Source organism: Mustela nivalis, assembly GCF_964662115.1.
Source record: "Mustela nivalis genome assembly, chromosome: 14".
NCBI lineage: Eukaryota > Metazoa > Chordata > Mammalia > Carnivora > Mustelidae > Mustela > Mustela nivalis.
The window spans coordinates 4,395,638-4,413,895 of NC_139033.1; the positions used below are offsets into that span (position 1 = coordinate 4,395,638).

The window sequence follows — 18,258 nt, forward strand, 5'->3', positions numbered from 1 at the left end:
GGGCCACTTTCAGAAGCCAAGTTTGTTTTCCCCGCAAACGGTTGGTCCAGTTTGAGCTTCCCCTCCGGTTCGAGGCAGAGGTCGGAAGCGCACGCGGTAAGATGCCAGGGGAAGTGCCCTGTTTATTCTCCGCACGGCCGGAAGGATGCAGTGGAAGCTTTGCCTGCAGTGATTTCTCTGTGGCTCCGAGTTCCTGCCAGGCTGGAGGGCCTGCCCCGGGTGTGGGAAGCAGGGCTGGCAGGGCGCCCGGGGTCAGGGTGCGTGTGGAGGTGGGGCCCGGAGTGCTGTCTTGGACAGGATGCCTGCGCCCTCCTGGGGAGGTGCCCCCCTTCCTGGCTGAGTCCCCTCACCAAGTACGAGGAGAGGAGGGGACCTCCCGGAGGTGTGAGGGACTCCCTCCTGCTGTCCCTACAGAACCGGCAGCCGGTGGCTCTGAGCTGCAAGCTGCTTTCTGACCAGAGCCCTCCGGGTCCCCCAATGATTGAGGCAGGAAGCTCTGTAGAAATTCATTTTATTCTTTGACTATTTTCAAAAGAAGCAGTGGTGCGCTGTTTTTCTAAAAATATGCCTTTATAGATTTATATAGAATATGTATATTATAAAATCCGTACATGTATTTACAGGATTGCTACATACAAAATTACAGCACTGTGGTATGTACATATCTATAGGTACATTCTTGCCGCTCATCCCTGCTGTGCTTTTCCCGTGTGAGGGAGGGAGATGATCCTTGGTAAAGCAGCGTGCGGGCTGGCTCAGCCCCGGGGCCTCGGAGGGAGGGCCTCAGCAGAGCGCGTGGGGTGGCTGCTGAGGAAGGAGCAGAAGCAGCAGGTTGCAGGATTCAGCCTTCCGCAGGCCTGGGGGGCAGTATCTGGTGGCATCAGCTCTGTGGTGCCAGTGCTGCCCTCGAGCTGGAGGTGGCTGACCGCAGACCCCTCGGGGGCCATTCTGTGGCCTGGACTCGCTTGGCCAAGCCAAGAACTTGTATGTGTGAGGGGAGTCGGGGGCCGTGGGAGGAGGAGCAGACCCCCCTTCCAGCTCCGGCCGTGAGGGGCGAAGGACTGGAGGGCTGACACCCGCAGAGGCGGCCCGGAGGCCAGGGAGGGAGAACAGTGGCGGCAGAGAGTGGAAGGGGGGTAGGGCAGGGCCCTTCTTCCTCCTGACCTTGGGATGGCGACAGTCAAGCCCCCGGAGAGCCCAGCGGTGGCTGAATGCAAGAGAACAGCCCCGGCTGGTCAGGCCCCGCGGGCCCGGCCTCCTGCCGCAGAGGTGCTCCAGGCAGAGGTGCATGCACGTGGGTGAGGAGCCGCCTCCCCCTTCCTCTCTGGGCCAGAGGAGGCTCAGCCTTGGACCTGCTGTCCCAGAGGACTAGTAACCCCCGTCCCCACAGCGCAGGCCAGCCGGGGGGCCGTGACGGCTTCCAGAGGCACGCAGAGATGGCCATTCCTTCTGTTCCCCGTATTCCAAAATAGGAGGGCGGCAGTGCCTGGGGTGGGACGGGGGAGCCCCGGAGGGGTGGGCGGGGTGGGCCATGATCTGCTGCGTCTGCGTGGCAGAGCCCGAGGGGCCGCTCCGGGGGCAGCAGGATCCGGGGGCAGCCTAGGCGGGCGTGGCCTGGCAATAGGGACAGGGCTCCTGCCTGTCCCTCTGTCGAGGGCAGCCAGCAGAGGCTGCATGAGCTCTTCTGGATGACTGGGCCCCAGTGTGGGTGGGCAGTGCGGCCGCTGAGCTGGCCCAGGGGAGCCCTCGTGTGCAAGCATGGTGTGCTGGGGCCTCGCACGCTCAGTCCCCTCAGTGTACCCATCCCTGCTGGCCTGACTCCTCCTAAATTTTCCTGAAGAATGAGAAGAGCCGCTTGCCTTCGGCGGTGCTGGGCTCGTCCCCACGCCCCGCGCCGTGGGCCCTGGGGAGGGCAGCAGCAGGCCGGCTCCGTTCCTTCAGGTGCGTGTCCATCAGCTGCCGGTCAATGACCCTGTGCATGTCGTCCTGCGGAGGGCAGAACGGAGGGAATGAACAGGGGCTCTGAGCCGGGGCGGGGAGCGGGGGCGGCACATGTCAGAGGGACGCGGGATGGGGATGAGATGAGATGTTGAACGGCTGCAGCCAGCTCAGGCCGACCAAGAAAGCAGCAAGTGTAGACATGATGCCTGGACACACAGGAGCCACCGACACCTCCGCCTCCTCAGGGCTGCGGGCTTCCTGCTCGCTTCAGCTCCGAGGCTGACCCCGCCGCTGGTCTGTCCCTGCGACCCAGAGAAGGGCAGGCCAAAGCTGATACTTCTCTGTCTCCACCCAGGCCTTGCCTGTGACTGGCCGCCTCTGCCCGGCCGCCTGCGTCCCTCGGGGCTGGGGGTGCCTTTCCCTTGGCATCCCTCCCTGGGCCCTAGGGCGACCTCTGCTCGCCAGCTCTCCAGTCCAAAGGCTCAGCTCCAGGGACCTCTCTCGCCCCCTCACCCGCTACAAGTTCTACCTGCTTCGTGGATGCCCAGGCACCACGGGCTCCCTCAGCCCTGCCCTTGCCCACAACCAAGCACACTCGCTGCAGCCTTTCGCGTGTGGCTGGGGCCACGGGCATCCCTGTCTTCAGGGCCTGGCTTGCTCCTGCGTATTAGCGCATATCCCTGGCTTCCTCCCTGGGTTAGTACCTTTACCCAATTTGCTAAAGTTGCCTAAGAGATGCCCCCTCACCCCACATGCCTTGCAAGCACAGCAGATGTGTCCCACAGAGGGGCCTCTGGACAGAGCAGCACCGCTCTCTCTCCTTTCTAGTGCTTCGATCCCGACTCTGCACAAGATTCTGCTCGGCAAAGGCGTCCTGCTACTAGCAAAGCATGCAAGCTACTGCTTTGGACGTTGGAACAGCCCTGTCTGGTTAACCCGAGCGGGAATAGAGGCAGCATCTGCCCGATGCCTTCAACCCAAAGCCCAGTGGGCTCTGGGATGTCCTGGTCAAGACACCGAACCCTGGCTTAACACCTGGGACGAGCCCGCGGAGCACGTCCTGCTTGAGCGCTGAACAGCAAGGGCCGCGCTCAGGCCGTGCTCAGGCCGCCACTCGACGAGGGCAGAAGTGGGGCTGGCGCCCCCCCACCCCGCTCCATCGCCACCTGTGCTCACACCCGCGCTTCTGTCACTCTAGGTGTTCGTTTGAAACAAAGGGACTTTTCTTACCCCATACCGTCCCAGCAAGCAGCGAGTGTGGACCTCCTGCTTCTCCCTCCCTCATTCACGTCCTGCTCTTTGCTCACACTCAGCTGCTCTCCAGTACCTCTCCTCTCCGCAGAAGTAGGGGACGTACTCCTCCCAAGTCCCAGTGCCAAATCCTGGGCATGGCGCCCCGTGCTTAGGACCTGCTCAATAAAATCCGTTCCCTGCAGCACTATGGGAATGTAACAGGCTCCTTCAGAAAGAAACCCTTTCAAAGTGCTGGTGATTTTACTGGCCCACTGCAAACCACATCTTTTACACCTTAACGTTCATCAGGGTAAGCCCATGAAACAGATCACTGTAGAACTTCATACACAGGCGTGAACCACTTAGGATTCCACACCTGCCAGTACTTCTGCGGGCAAAAGAGCCCAGTGGTGAGGCGGGAGCACTGAGAAACCAGGGCCGAGGCGGTCAGAAACGGGCCGGCCTGCCAGTCCTGGGCCGCGGCGGTGGCGGGAGGCACGCTGCGGGGGATGGCACGGCACACACTGCACAGAGATGACGCCGGACGCCGGCACACACAACACGGCGGGTCACGGGAAGGCGGGGGCGAGACGGCGATGGCAGCGGGGGACACGGTGGGTGGAATGGGGGCTTGGTCTCACCTCAAAGGCAGGAGGGGTGTACAACTAAAGCTGTTGATACGGGAACTGAGAAAGGCCACTAGATCAGAAACCAAAGGAGCCAGATAGTAAAAAGCCCTGAGGAAGCAAACTGTAGCCAGGAGAGAAGAGAGAAGAATGGGCGGTAAGCCAGTGACCGGCCAGCTGCTGGTGGGCCAGAGCCCAGGAGCCAGGAACCATCTCCCAGGGGAGGGGGGTCAAGTGCTCCTGTGGCCAGGCCGGCCAGGCCCCTGGAGGAATGGTGACTGTTAAACTGCCCGCCAGCAGGGGGTGGGGTGGGGGGGGCGCTTTTCTTCTGTCTGCTTCGGATCTTGGGACGGGGTGGGGGTGGGGTGGGGGGTGGAGACACGAATGGTTACACCCATATCCTGAAATTGTCCGATCTGAATCTCATTAACAAAAAGCAAGTACAGCCTGGCCCAGTGGGGAGCCAAGCTGGGGCTGGGACAGAGGAGGCTGAGGCACTCTGAAACGGTGGTCCTAGAGGGGAGGACACACGGACTCATTTTCCCCCAGGGTAGTGCCCTTTGGAAAAAGGAAGCTGGCCTTTGAGAAAGGGAAGGGCAGCGTGGCCCACATACTTCCAGCTGTGACTTTTCGTCCCACCATGTAGGGCTTCTGGGGCCCTCTGTGATAACAACTGTTTCTTTCCAGCTAATTTAAACAGAGTGGAGACGGCCAGCCGAGGGAAGCCCCTGCTCCAAACCTGGCGGTCACTGCAGCCCTAAAATCTGGCACTGCCTGGGGCTCACCGCTCCGGACAGCATCCTCAGGCCTGCTTCCCTGGGGTCTGGGGGAGCACAGGCTCTGAGTCTTACCAGGTGAAGGCGGGTTACTGCTCACCCACGTGCGCAGAACCCTCTAGTAACAAACTCTCCTAATACTCTGCCTGGATTCAGCAGCTCCTCCCAGAGCCTCGTCTTCCCTCACCCTGGGTCTCAGGAATCTCCTTACCTGCCAAGCCTCAAGCTGCTGCGAGAGGTTCAGTTTCTGCTGAATGGCATCCAGCAACTGGCTGTTCAGAGACATCATGTCCATCTTGCACTTGGCGAGTTCCAGCTCCACAGCATTTTTCCTAAAAACAGACAAGCCGGGTGAGCATGGGCTCCTTGTACCAGAGGCATCTGATTCTTTACCTGGGGCGCCTGGAGTCCAAGGATAGAGGAAACAAGCTGTGACCAAACTCAAAACAAATAGGAACTGTGACAGTAACTAGGATGTTTCTTGCAAAGGACTGGGAAGTTCCCAGCATGGGTTCACATCCACTTCAACTGTGGTAACAACGTGCAGGTGAAGGGACTATGGGTCCTCCGCGTCTCGCAGAGGAGGAGGGGGCTCAGGAAGGAGGATAAAGGAGGACTGGAACCCAGAGGACATCAAAGGCCTCGCAGGGCACTAAGGAGAGGCCATCGTTCCCCCATAGGACCCATCCCCAAGGGAGGTCAAGACCTCGTTCTCCCAGCCCCTCTTTTTCAGGAACAACCTCCCCCCACATAAGGGATGTGTCCTAAAGGCACACAGGTGTGCAAAAGTAGCCACACAGTGGTGATGATCACAGCCTAGCTGATCACAGTCACCAACAATCAGGGCACTGGTGGTAAATTATGTGATGGAACACAGTCGTCAGTAACAACCATGACATTGAATATTCATTACTCAGGGGGAAATAGGATGTAATGCTGAATGGAGAAAAGCACCCCAAGCCAACGTCCGGTATGGTGCTGGCTTGTAAAAGAAAAACCGCCTGTGTGTACTTAAAGGTCATACACAACATTGGCGTGGCTATCTCTGGCTGATCATGATGGGCTCCCATATACTCCTGCATTTTGTTTTCACATCTTAATGTTTCACATATTACTGTTTGCCTTTTCCAACATTCCTACAACAATGCAAAAGAAAAATTTTTTTTTCCCGGGGTGGGAAATGGGAAAAGAAAGTGCGAGAGGCTGAGCAGCTTCTGCAGAGGCACTGGTTGCCCGGCTGCCAAACTGGGCATTCCTTAGCCCCTGTCATCAACTGCCTTTTGCATTCGAAACAGCAAAGCAGAACCGCCCCACGCACCGGGCCAGCGATCAGGGTGCACGTCCCAAGGACGGCTGGAGGACCCGCCTGGGGAGGCTGACGGCTGCAGCAAGCTGAGCTCGGCTGAGAGGCGGGGCAGTGGGGGAGCCGGGGCAGTGGGGGAAAGGCACTCGGGGCCACCGCCGGGACCCGCACTTCCCCTCCGGCCTCAAGTCCGATCCATGAGTCACCTCCCCTGACACCTCAGGGCCGCACAACGTCGCCCCACCCGCCTTTCCCAAAGAAGCGTCTGGAGAACTCGCACCACCCTGGTCAGCCCGCCGCACTGCGGTTGAAGGGACAGGAGCAGGGGCCGTCCAATGAGCGCCGGCGTCTCAGACGCCTCAGGCTGCCGTGTCACACCCGCTGCCATTGGCTGCTGGCGGGCGGGCGGACACTCACGCGGCACCGTTGCCATGGACGCCGGGCCCGCCACCCCCGCAGTTGGGAGGAGCCGCACCAACCCCTGGCTCCGGAGACCGCAGCAGCCTCCTGAGCTTCTGGGCGTCTCCGGCAGGTGGCGCCACGAGAAGCCCGGAGACCCCGGAATGTGCTGACCAAGGCCTCCGGGCGGAGGTCCGGCAGCAGCTGTGCGGCCAGGCTGGCAGGGGGTCCCCTTCCTTCCCCAGAACCGCCGCATCCCAGCCTTGGACTGCACCCCAGAGAGCGTTTGCTCACTGGAGAGTCTCGGTGCTTTTCATTCCCGAGAGCCCCAGGCCAGGAGAGCTAAGCCGCAGAGCCTGCTGATTGATACATTAATCAGAATTTTAAGTATTATCTCAAAGGGCTAGAAGAAGTCCTTATTTAAATGAAACAGCTAGTAACCGACTCCTTTTTGTTTTTGTGAGGCAGACTGTTAGCCCCAGATTTTTGCTTTTAGTGACGACTTTTACCTGTAGGTGACGAAGCCGTTACTTAACTTTTCTGTGACTCATTACTGTGCAGAATAAAGAACACCTTCAGGTTTCTGTAGCCCATGGAGAGAGGAAAGTTATTTTTCCCGGGGGTTCCCACTCCTCACTACGCACTAGAATCATGCGGTGGGGTCGGGGACACTTCTAAGAAGTAGCTCCAAACCAGGAGATTCAAGCTGAACTGCTCCAGAGAGGGCCCTGGCTCCCAGGGAGTCCCCAGATGATTCCAAAGTGCAGTGCGGATGGACAGAGATGATGTTTAGGAAAGCATCTTGTAAAACCCTTAAGGTCCTACACAAAGTGTGCTTCCCCCAAATTTAAATGATTCTTTAGGTCTGCTGTCTCAATTCTTTACACCAAGAGTTTAATTTCTAAGGGACAGAAAAAGAGCAAACCTGCTGGAGTGATCTAACCGCCTCCCTCAGCCCCAGCCTTATTACACAGGGTCCACGAAGGCCAAGGCCTCACTGCACAATGCTGAGTACCCCGGGAGGACAGTCTGCTCATCAGCTCAGTCGGACACCGGGAGGTTCACTGGGCCACCTTTGGCAGAAGGCAAAGGCATGCATTTCAAGGTTTCACGGGGACTTGCTGGCCTCCCCGGTCCCCCACGTCAGAGCTAGGTTCCACTTATTTTAAGGGAGAGGACTAGACAACTTCTGTTTCTTCCTTCCTGCACCCTGGTACGTTGTCTGGTTGTGCCTCCCGCCTCCTGTGCTGATGGCAGAATACGGTCAGAGCCGGATGGTCAGCTCCCGTTTGCTTGTCTGGCGGAGAGAAGGTGACCAGCCATTCTCTACTTCTAACTCCATTCTGCTTTTTATTCCCGAAAGGCTTCTACAATTAGCACCTTAATTTTACCATTTTATTCCCTAACTGTATGACACAATTTCACCCTTTGTTATTCATGAAAGTACACTCCCACTCCAAAATATTCCAGGGCTATTCAAGTATTCGTTAATGAATCAAATATTCTCCAGGAGTCCAGTGGCAGAGAGGCCTGGGTTTGTGAGCCTGAGTGTACTTCCTCAAAGAATTGGAAATTGTCAGACAAGGTCACTGGAGGTCCTGGCCAGAGAGGCAAGGGGACGGAAAGGTAGAACTAAGTAATGGAGATGATGAAATGATTAGAGAGCTAGTGGAAGGGAGTGGACAAGTGTGTGTGGAGGTGAGAAGGGGAAAGGTGTGGGGAATTTCAAAGTCAGAAATTAAAATTTGTCGTGTTACTTTTTAAAATGGTATATAGGGGATGCCTGCGTGGCTCAGTTAGTTAAGCGGCTGCCTTCGGCTCAGATCATGATCCCGGTGTCCTGGGATCGAGTCCCATATCAGGCTCCTTGCTCGGCAGGGAGCCTGCTTCTCCCTCTGCCTCTGCCTGCCACTCTGTCTGCCTGTGCTCGCTCTCTCTCCCTCTTGCTCTTTTAAAATCTTAAAAATAAATAAATAAATAAATAAATAAATAAAGGGGTATATAGTTTCTACTTACTAATTTACTTCAAATGGGCTCCTTTTAGTTTGCTGACAAGCAGCCTGTGTGGTAAAAGGAAAGGATGTGGGGACAAGGGTCAAGAGACCTGAGGGGGAGGCCAGTGGTCACTACTGGCCGTGCAGCTGGGGAAAGCATCTCAGTTTCCTCCTCTGTAAAAACTGGGTTTAAAAATTTTAATTCTCGCTGTGACTGAGAGGATTCAAGGGTGAAATGTTTTGTAAGCAGTGAAGTGACACAGATGTTTTGAACGTTTGAACATGTTGCAAAGTGCCCCGCGAGCAGACATTTTCAGTACCTTTTATCTCCTCACAGTGAAGAGGGCAGATTAAATCATGATAAAAAATCATTTGAAGGGGGATGGGGAATATGTAAAATTTTTTTTGCCTATGCACCGTCAAATTTTTTTAATGTAAGAGAATGCATTTCTTCTCTGCTAAAGAAAACCCAAAACACTATTAAAATATGACCCAGTTTACCGGGGATACAGGTGAGAGAAAACTGCTGAATGACACTCTGAGGACCCCTCAGACCCAGAATGCGGACAAATCATCGGTGTCTTCAATAAAGAGATGCCATGTGAAAAAAGGATGGGGGGAACTTAGGTACATATCAGCTAGACGGGGTTTGTGGGCTTTGGAGGCTGATTCTAATCAATTATAAAAGGACATTTATGGGGCAACTGGTTACTAGATGATATTAAGAAATTACTGTAAGTTTTTTCAAGTGTGACGACCTTATTGTGGTTGTGTGTTTTCCATAAAGAGTATCTGGTAGAATCTATACTGAAGTGTTTACGGATGAGATAAGGGATCTTGTGATTTGCTTCCACACAGTTCCACAGGAACGCAGCCGGTGGGATGTAGATGAAGCAGTGGCCATGTGCTGATTAGGGTTGAAACCAAAAGACAGGTAGGGAGGGTCCATCTTACTTTTTTCTACTTTTGTGTATGCTTGAAAATGCCCAAAATAAAAAGTAACAAAAACTCCCCTAAAAAAAAGAAACCCCTAAAAATAAAGAAGTTGAGGTAGATCTATATAATGAAATTGGAAAGCTAAGATATACAGACATGCAGAGCATCGTCCCAACAATACTTTAAAAAAACCCAAACAAGCACATACAGCTGGATACACCCAGAAAAAAGAGCTGCACAGACCACACATCTGACCTCCAATAGTAGTGTCTGTCTGGGGAGAAGAGCCAGACTGGGGGTGAGGGTGGCTAGCAGGGAAACGCTTTCACTTTTGTCGTCTTCTGTAGCATTTCACTTTTAAAACTGAGCTCATACTCATGTTGCTTGTGATTAAAGTAAAATTTGACAAACCATGCCCACTCACTTTGCAATGGCCTCGTCGCGGTCCCGGATGGCCTTCTGAAGCTGCTCCTTTGGCTCCTTGTCCTCAGATGTTACTCTGAGTCGGTCTCTCTCCTCCTTCAGTGCAGTCATCTCCACACTCAGCAGCGTCACCTGATGGGAGACCACAGGGATGAATGTGGGGCTACCACTGCTGCTGGCCTGAGGGGTTGCCCTGAAAGAGGCAGAAAGGAACAAGCAGCCCCAGGTGGGTGCTTGTAGCTTCCCGAGGCTCCTGGCTCTGAGAGATGCCCAGCTCTTCCGGAGAAGGGATGCCACAAGCTAGGCTGGAGCCCACTGGCAGGGGTGTGGGGGTGGGGGATGAAGTTCAGCCCCAGACAGCAGCCACAGGGGTCAGATCTCCTTTGGACGTAACATTCCACACCACCACCTCCATTTCAAGGCACTGGCAGGTACTAATGAAGACCACATGTGCATCAAGGCCCTGAAACGCAAGGTTACGGGTAGGGACTCAAGTTTTGTTCCCAGCCATCTTCCACTCAACAAGGAACTCTGCTATGCACAGGGCCCTAGCAAAGCCTGGCTCCCATTTCTGTAAGGTACTTGATGCAGCCTGGTCACTCAGCTTCCCTGCTCAAAGCCATATGGAATTTAGACACCCATGTGATACCATTTTTCACTCAAGCCTGTTACCTTTTCTGTGGTCCATGCCTCAGTGAATGGTCCCACAGCCTATTCACTGGGGGTCATCCTTTGGTGGTAGGGAGCCCTTCCTTGTGGCTCCCTCAGTGACCACAGCTTACCCCACCCAGTGTACAGGAACCCTCTGGGCACCTAAGGTTCTGCAGTGGTAGGAAGCGTGTCTCATTCATCTGTGCATTTCAGAGCCTGACTATATGATGCTCAATCTGAAAATGCTTGTGCAGTAGACAACTATCTTCTTCTTGGCTAGTCATCATCCCAAATGCATTCCTCCTTGAGGGACACTCCTGGTTACATGAGTCTTGGTGAGAAACAGGGGATGCCCTCCCAGTAAGGTAGCCAAAAGGGAAAGACATATCCTTTCCTAGGCACACAGACATGGAAAGGTGACCTAGATGTGTGAGTCACATTTCCCTGCCTGGGACTGCCATTCTCGAGGGTTCAGCAAAGCCACAGGTCAGGGGGAAATTATTACACTGATAGCAGACTGCTTCTGTGGCCCTACTTCCTACGGCTCATTTCTGTTTTGGAGCTTGGTTCTCCAGCCTTCCTGCTGATTCTGTTAGCTATCAGATTTAATTCCAATACAGTCTCTCTCTTCTTAAGTTAAGCAGAGAGTTTTTGTTGTTTGCAATCAGAAACCCTGCTTGGTAGAACTTTCAGTAAAAATTTTTGAATGAATGGAAGGGTGGGGGCCCCTTCTCAGTCGGTAGGCTCAGACTGGAGTCAGGATGCCTGGTCCTGCCCTCTTGTTAAATATTACACATACTTGGACACTTTCCCAAGGGAGGATCTATCCGTACGGGTCCAGTCCTCCCACTAGGGGACAGATGCCACCTTTTGGTGTACTCCCCTCTTCAAGTCCCAGGCCTCAACATCTTCAGACAGACTGAAATTGAGCAAAGACCCCAGAGCAAGGCTGAAGATCCAGCTTCCCTGAAGATGCTTCGGACCCCAAGACTGAGGCTGCACAGTGGCCCTCTCCTGGGGTAGAGGTGCTTTGGAAGAAATCAGAGGATGCCCGATAATGAAGGGGCATACAGGGCAATTGTTGTTACTGGGGACAATGGATGTTGTACTCTGGTACAACATGTACTCTGGCACATGAGCACCAGGTGATCTGTGCTTTCACGGTGGGGACAGCTGCGGTGAGCAGGGCTGCCGGCCACAAGGAAGAACAGGCTGGGGCGCCTGCAGAGGCCACAGGATGTAGCCAGTCCCGAGGCACGCAGGCAGCAGGTGAGAAACCCAGCCTCACCCTTCTTACTTGCAGGTTCTGTAGCCTCGTAGGCCTGAAACTCAAGACCCAGAAAGTACCTGGCAGAGAGAGAGCCAGACCTTCTCCAACCAAATCAGCCCTAATGTGGCCTCAGGCTGGCTGTGTGCCAGACAAGGGTTTTGCCAGCTGAGTAAGCTATAGATAAAACAGATAAAACCACATGCGAGGCAGGAAATGCCAAAATTTAATAGGCTCCAGAAAAAACTCCACAAGAATTTTTTGCTTTGGTCTGGAAAACTTGGTCAAGGTAGAGACGGACCATCTACTGTCTTAGAAGTGACAAGGGACTTCCTTCTTTGAGCTGCACATACTTTTCATAAAAAACAGGAATAAAAATAACTAGTTCCCCACATCAGGTTGTTGTGAGGCTCAAATGAGGTAACTGACACCAAGGATGGAGCTCAGCACCCGGCGGGAAGCTCTATGCCCTTCTCTTCCCCACCCCGGCGCAGACCTACTGCTGGGGCTGTTTACACACTGACTCTGGTGGCAGCCACCCCTAACTCCACTTCTCCCACATAAAGTAGGTGTCCTCATGAGTGAACAGGATCAAAGAAAATATCCTGAAGTCATATATCCAGGGTTTCCTTTGCCCATTTGATAATTATTTTTGTGCCTATTCTAGGTAAGGCTTGTGCTAGACGCTTTAAGAGAAGACAAAGAGAAGTCAGACCTCAAGGTCGTCCTCGTGGGGGCTAAGGTTACGTGGGTAGAGGAGATGGAAGCGACGGTGACCATGACACAGCAGGCCTGAGGGCTCTAGGGAGAAGGGAACCAAGGGTTTGAAGGAAGAAGTGAAACCTGAAGGATGAGTAGGGCTGGTATGCGCAGGTGGCCAGGGAGAGTCTTCCGGACAGAGGCCAAGGGTCAGAGAAAGGCCCAGATGTGGGCAAGCACAGAGAGTGTGCACCATGCCCTTCCACAGTCCGTGTTCAATCGACTAAAGCACAGGAGGGGAGATGAAACAACGGGGAAGAGGCTGGATGGCTGCCATGCAGCCAGTCTGTGGGGCCGTGAGAGTTTGAGGCTTCCCGCCATGGGACAAGAAGACGTCGACTAGAACCTGTTTCCAAGCTGTGCTTCAGGAAGATCAATCCAAACCATGTGTGAGGTAGGTGGGCTGGGGAAGTGATGGCCAAAGCCACGGTGTGACGGCACGGAGGTCTGAAACACGGCGATGGCTAGGAAGCCGGAGGAGAGAGAGCACAGAGAGATTTCACACAGGAGGGGCCGCCCAGATTTCATCAGTGACGGCCTTAGTGTGCCCAGTATGTGCTCCGCCGCGTGGTCATGGCCCTGTGGGGAGAACTGGCTAGTGCTCCAGTCAAGCCCTATAAAGGAACCAAACACAGGACGGGGACTATTCCTTCCTTCCTTTAAGATTTCCTTATTTATTAGAGGGAGAGAGCGAGCGAGCGAGAGAGCGTGCAGGTGCACACGCTTGCAGCAAAAGGAACAACGAGTGAAGGAGATGGAGAGGGAAGAGCAGACGCCCTGCTGAGCACGGAGCCCAACGCGGGGCTCCATCCCAGGACCCTGAGATCATGACCTGAGCCGAAATCAAGAATCGGCTGCTTAACCGACTGGGCCCCCCCAAAAGCCCTGGGCCTGGGACTATTTCTCAGTGCACCTCCCACAGCCTGGTTTCGCGGCCTGGGGATCGGTGGCGGGGCTCCCCAGATAACTGGTTTTCCTATTGCTCTGAACATCCTCTCTGCCTCCCAGCAGCTGCTCCAGACCCCAGTGAGCCCTGCCCAGGAGGGAGCGGGAGCCTGCAAAGCTGTGGGGAATGTGCAGGCTAAGTAGGGGTGGGAGGGAGCTCTCCATGGCATAGGGGTGTGGGGCGGTCTTCAGGTTTGGTTACAGATTCTTGTCTCAAACATACCTATCAGTTAAAATTAAACCTGGGCTCTCTTTTACTTAAATTTGGATAGGCTTCTGGGGGGCTGGTCACTTCCCCTTCCAGGTCCTACAGCTTTTACGTCTGGCTCAGTTTCCGGAAGAAAAAAAGAACACCGTTGGCGGGGAAAGCAGTGGGCTTGGAGGCCGGATCATCCCTTGGATGGAGCTTCACCCTAGTCTAGCAGCGGTCTGCTGGCACTTCGGTTTCACATATGTATGTCTGGGCTCTGCCCTTCCTCCCCGCCGCTCCCCACCCCAAAGAGGACAGAGCTAGTTGGACTCCTCTCAGCATTCTAGGAGAGGCTGTGGAGCCCAAGGGCATCCATCCTGAGCACCTCAGGGTCTAGAGCAGTGCAGGCACCCAGGGAGGGCAAGGGGCCCACTCGGAGGGCCACCGGGTCCGAGGCACGCTATAGTTCGGTCTGTGTCCTATCCGCTGCCTTGGGAGGTCGGTGTTACCCCCATGGGCTGGTTCTGGATAGATGTACTTTGGCTGAGAGATCTGCTGCCTTGTCTAAGCTTTTGGGAAGAGATGACCCACTCAAGAGGCCCAGTTCCATAATCCATGGGGCTGAGCAGAACTCTCTGCTTGATGGCATAAACCACTTATCAGCTGAAGTATTAAGGAGAATGCCCTGGTGGAGACAGGCTTGGAGAGAGCCGCGTCCAGACCCTCAGCCACCTGTGCCTTGCTCCGGTTTCTCAACAACGCCCCCAGCTCTTTCTAGCTCTGCTAGTCTGAGAAGCAACGAAACAAACCAGCCAATACCAGAGAGCTGATAAGAAGCTCCCCCACAGGGTGCCTGGGTGGCTCAGTGGGTTAAGCCGCTGCCTTTGGCTCAGGTCATGATCTCAGAGTCCTGGGATCGAGTCCCGCATCGGGCGCTCTGCTCAGCGGAGAGCCTGCTTCCCTCTCTCTCTCTCTGCCTGCCTCTCCATCTACTTGTGATTTCTCTCTGTCAAATAAATAAAATAAAATCTTAAAAAAAAAAAAAAAAAAGAAGCTCCCCAACAAAAATTTAAGCGGGTTTAAGTAAATGAAACTTTTATTCACCCAAAGAACGGTCAGATCCACCTTGTCCTGTTTTTTGATTCTTACACTTTGAAGACCCGAGCTGCTGTCTGGACCACCCTGGCCAAACTACCGCCTGAGCGACTCAGGCTTTAGGCGTGACAATGTCCTCAGCTGCCCAGTTCCATTCTTTGGGGCCTGGGCAGAAACAAGCTACAGCTTTCGAGAGCATCACTCTGGCCTCACTGTCTGTCACTCCCAGAGAGAAGGGTAGAGCAAGAGCTGCGCGAGGGTCTCCCAGGATCTTTCAAGAAAATTATAGTAGGATGTCCAGTGGGTATGAGCCCCCAAATCAGTTTATTTCTATAAGGCCCTTTAAATTTAAGAACTACTGACTGAAGCAAAAGCCAGGCTTAACCTCCATCTCTCAGCGACCTGTGGCAGCAGGAAGGGCTGACCAGCTTCGGACGAGGGAGGAAGGGGGCACAGGCTGGGTGGGGGCAGGGGTTAAAACGCTACCTGTTTGGTGTCCCTCACACATGGGACAAAACACTACTCCTGACCCTGTCAAAAGGAAGCGCCTTATTATTTCTAGGACAGAATCTAGAAGCTCCTGTCTGGGTTGGGGGCTGCTCTGAGCGCTTTAGAATATTTCAGACTGGAATACAGATGTCCTTCTCCAGGATTCTCGAGAGAAACGAAATGATGATCAAACAGAAATGGAACAGCAAGAGCAGCAGTAAGTGCTTCTGAAGCTGAAAAACAGGCTGGCAGAGGTGACGGCATTAGAGCGAGAACAGGCCGGCGAAGATCAATTGCTTCTTGGTTTGCAAACTTCCCTGCTTAGAAGCTGCTGGAAAAACATCCGTGAATGTCCTGAGAGCTATGGCACTTCAAACTGTCAGAATCCGCCAGATAATTTGGGCTCTGTGGAAGGTAGCATGTCACTGGAAGAAATGGGAGGGTCAGCTATTTTTATCCCTAACAATTTTACTTTGGGCTAAACCAGAGGGTTGGCTGCTTCTCTTGAAGACGCTCAGCTTACCTCAACTTCAGGTCACTGTCCTCTGAGGACCTGTCAGGGGAGAGCCACTTCTCATATAGACGAGGGAGAGGGAAACTCATGAGGGTCCCAAGAGACCTTGGGGGACACATGCACATTTCCTGCTCAGGACTGAGGACAGGGGTGCTCACCTGACTGTGGAGTTGCTGCAGCTCCTCTAGGCTTTGCCTCAGTTTACCCCTCTCTCCCTCCATGAGTTCCCTTAGGGCTCTTGAGTCCTCACTGGTCTGCCTTATCTGTTCTTCTAAGGAGTCATCGTCAATTCTCCGGGAGCTCTGACAGTAAAAGAGAAAGCCACCGCCCCGAGAGATGGTGCAAGCAGAGGTGGGTGCGGTGAGACGGTTAGTGGGAGGGAGAGAGGGGGAGGGACGGGGGGGGGGGGGAAGAGACGGGTTGGTTTGGAGGAGAGCAGGATAAAGGAGATGAAGTGGGAGGTGGAGGGAAAGAAAGGGAGGGAAGGAGGAGAGACACAGGAGGGAAGAAAGAAAGGGTTAGAGGAGAGAGACTCTCTTGCCCAATTTGGATCTTCAAACATTAGCCAGACATTTATTTTGGTTTCAGTCTTCAGGGGAGGGAAGTCAACACCTCACTCTGACCGCTCCCATGCCCCATGATGACCCAGTCTCCACAACTAGAGCACATTCCACAATCCACACAGCACGTTCAGGTAAGGACAGCCACCCTCTCACAGGACTTCATCTAATATGGGGAGAAAGATGTCGACTGTTCTGTAGGAGGACAGGCCCCGAAGAGAGACAACTGCCCGAGAGTCGGGGGTGTGAATGGAAAGTAAGTCTGGCAGAAATCTGTCACGAAATTGGAAGAAATGCCAGTCTGCCCAGGGAGCCCACGGGAACATTCTTCTCCTCCACAAGAAGAGCCACATCTGGAATTCTAAAAGGCCCTTGTTGATCTTCTCAACTTTCTGTGCTCACTTGTGTCCTTTTAGCAGAAGCTCCAGATCTTTAAAGTTTGCCTATTTGCAGCTACTCCACCACCAGGACCAAAGAACTACAGAAAAGAAACTTGCAGTTTATATCCAAATTTCTATATTCAAAGCTTCCAAGGAAAGTCCTTGACCTCGAGGCCACCATGGCCTGGACTTAACCATATGAAGAAAGGACTCCACTTGTATGCCAGTGTCTTCGGAAAGATGACTTTGGAACCTCCATTCCCTGACACTCTGTCCCTCTGCCTGGTCACCAGTATAGACTGCTCTCGGACCATAAGGGCTCTGACACCGTTCTTGAAGACTCTGCAAGGCTCCCCCTCTGGGACTAACCTCGTCCCCCTGCCCTTGCCTGCAGCTTCCCACCAGCCAGGTTGTGTGGGCTGAGGAGCTTCTCGGCCTGGCTGCTTACCGTGGGCTCCATGCCGTCCACGATGCTCTGTATCAACCTCTTGAGCTCGCTCAGGGCTGTGCGCAAGCTGCCGGCCGGCACATCCTTGGCAGATGAAGTCTCTGAAGACTCGTCCATCGAGGAGTCCGTGGAGACGGCCGAGTCAGCACTGTCGTTCCCTCGGAGGTGTGAGCAGAGATAGCGAACTTGGCAGTAGGCCTCCCAGAGCTGCAGTCTCAGCTGCCCCACAAAGAACCATTCTTGATTATGGACACTAGAGAACACTGTCCCTGCTCATCTTTTTCTAGCATAGGAACCCAACATACTGACACCCTAGAGACTTAATACTAGGAAAAAAGATTTTCCTTTTATAAATCACCTGTCCTAAGAAACACTCGTCCTTGTTCTGGGCCTAGTACATCTATGCAGACTCCCAATTCTTAATTCCCCAGCCCTCCCACCTCCCAAGTGTCATATAAGCACATCCTTATTTAGTTGGTTACTTTGATAGAGGAGTCACGATTAGGGGAGTAAGTGGTTAGTAGTAGTATGAAAAGAAGCCATCTGGATAGATCGTGAGTGTTCTAGAGCCCAGTCAGTGTAAGAGGACGAGGCTGAGGATGAGCCAACAAGCCTCTCCTAGGAGGCAAGGGGGCAGCAGTGAGCCCGGGACAGGCTGTGGGCAGAGTCTACTTCCTGATGGCTCTGCCAGTAGGCCTAGGCTTCCGCAGGTGCACGCCACAGGCCCTTGCGGGGAGGAAGCTGAAATGGTAGGCCCTGTGCCCCAAGAAGGATGGACAGGCTCCCGCAGTCCGGGGCCTGCCCCTGTGGTCCCTGGGCAACCTCACATGCCAGAGGGACAGGGTATCAGCACCTGCTCCCTCTCTTGCTCCAGCTCCTCAGCCTCCATGCTCTGTTCTATCTCGGACAGAAGGGACGTGCTGGTGGCCGCGGAGCTCTGCAGGCTCCTCTCCTCCGTGAGCTCATCCACCTTCACCTGCAGCTGTCGGTAGGAGAGTCGCACTTCCTGGAGCTCCAGCTGGCTCTGATGCAACTTTCAAAAGAGATAACAAACGGTCAGTCGTGAAGCTTTCCCCAAACGAAAACAAACAAGAAAAACTGATCCCAAACCTGATCATGCTTATATGTCCAACCACCAATTTACAGAAAAATACAGAAGAGAGAATATGCTAGATTACATTAGGGGTGTGCAGGGGGTAAATTCCAGGTTTGGGAAATTCTGCAGGACAAACAGCTCAGCTTCCTTAACATACACATGTTAAGAAAAAAAGAAGAGATAAAGGGGGGACCATAGATTAAAAGAGACTCAAGAGACATATTAACTAACCG

The 18,258-nt window shown here is 53.9% G+C and overlaps 1 protein-coding gene across 5 annotated transcripts in view; it reads right to left on the reverse strand.

Moving 5' to 3' along the window:
* Positions 1-495: 495 nt before the first annotated feature.
* BICDL1 (BICD family like cargo adaptor 1) overlaps positions 496-18,258 on the reverse strand; it is a 102,313-nt gene continuing 84,550 nt past the window's right edge. For 2 of the 5 annotated variants that reach the window (XM_082699707.1, XM_082699708.1), the window contains 6 exons: positions 17,783-17,962; positions 16,930-17,148; positions 15,700-15,843; positions 9,633-9,763; positions 4,788-4,908; positions 496-1,986 (listed from right to left, as the gene is read on the reverse strand). In XM_082699707.1, coding sequence (XP_082555833.1) covers positions 1,825-1,986; positions 4,788-4,908; positions 9,633-9,763; positions 15,700-15,843; positions 16,930-17,148; positions 17,783-17,962 — 957 coding nt within the window. In that variant the 3' untranslated portion in view covers positions 496-1,824. Of the gene's footprint in view, positions 1,987-3,815; positions 3,925-4,787; positions 4,909-9,632; positions 9,764-15,699; positions 15,844-16,929; positions 17,149-17,782; positions 17,963-18,258 lie in introns of all 5 variants that reach the window. The other 3 variants (XM_082699710.1, XM_082699709.1, XR_014302942.1) reach the window with 2 other exon arrangements.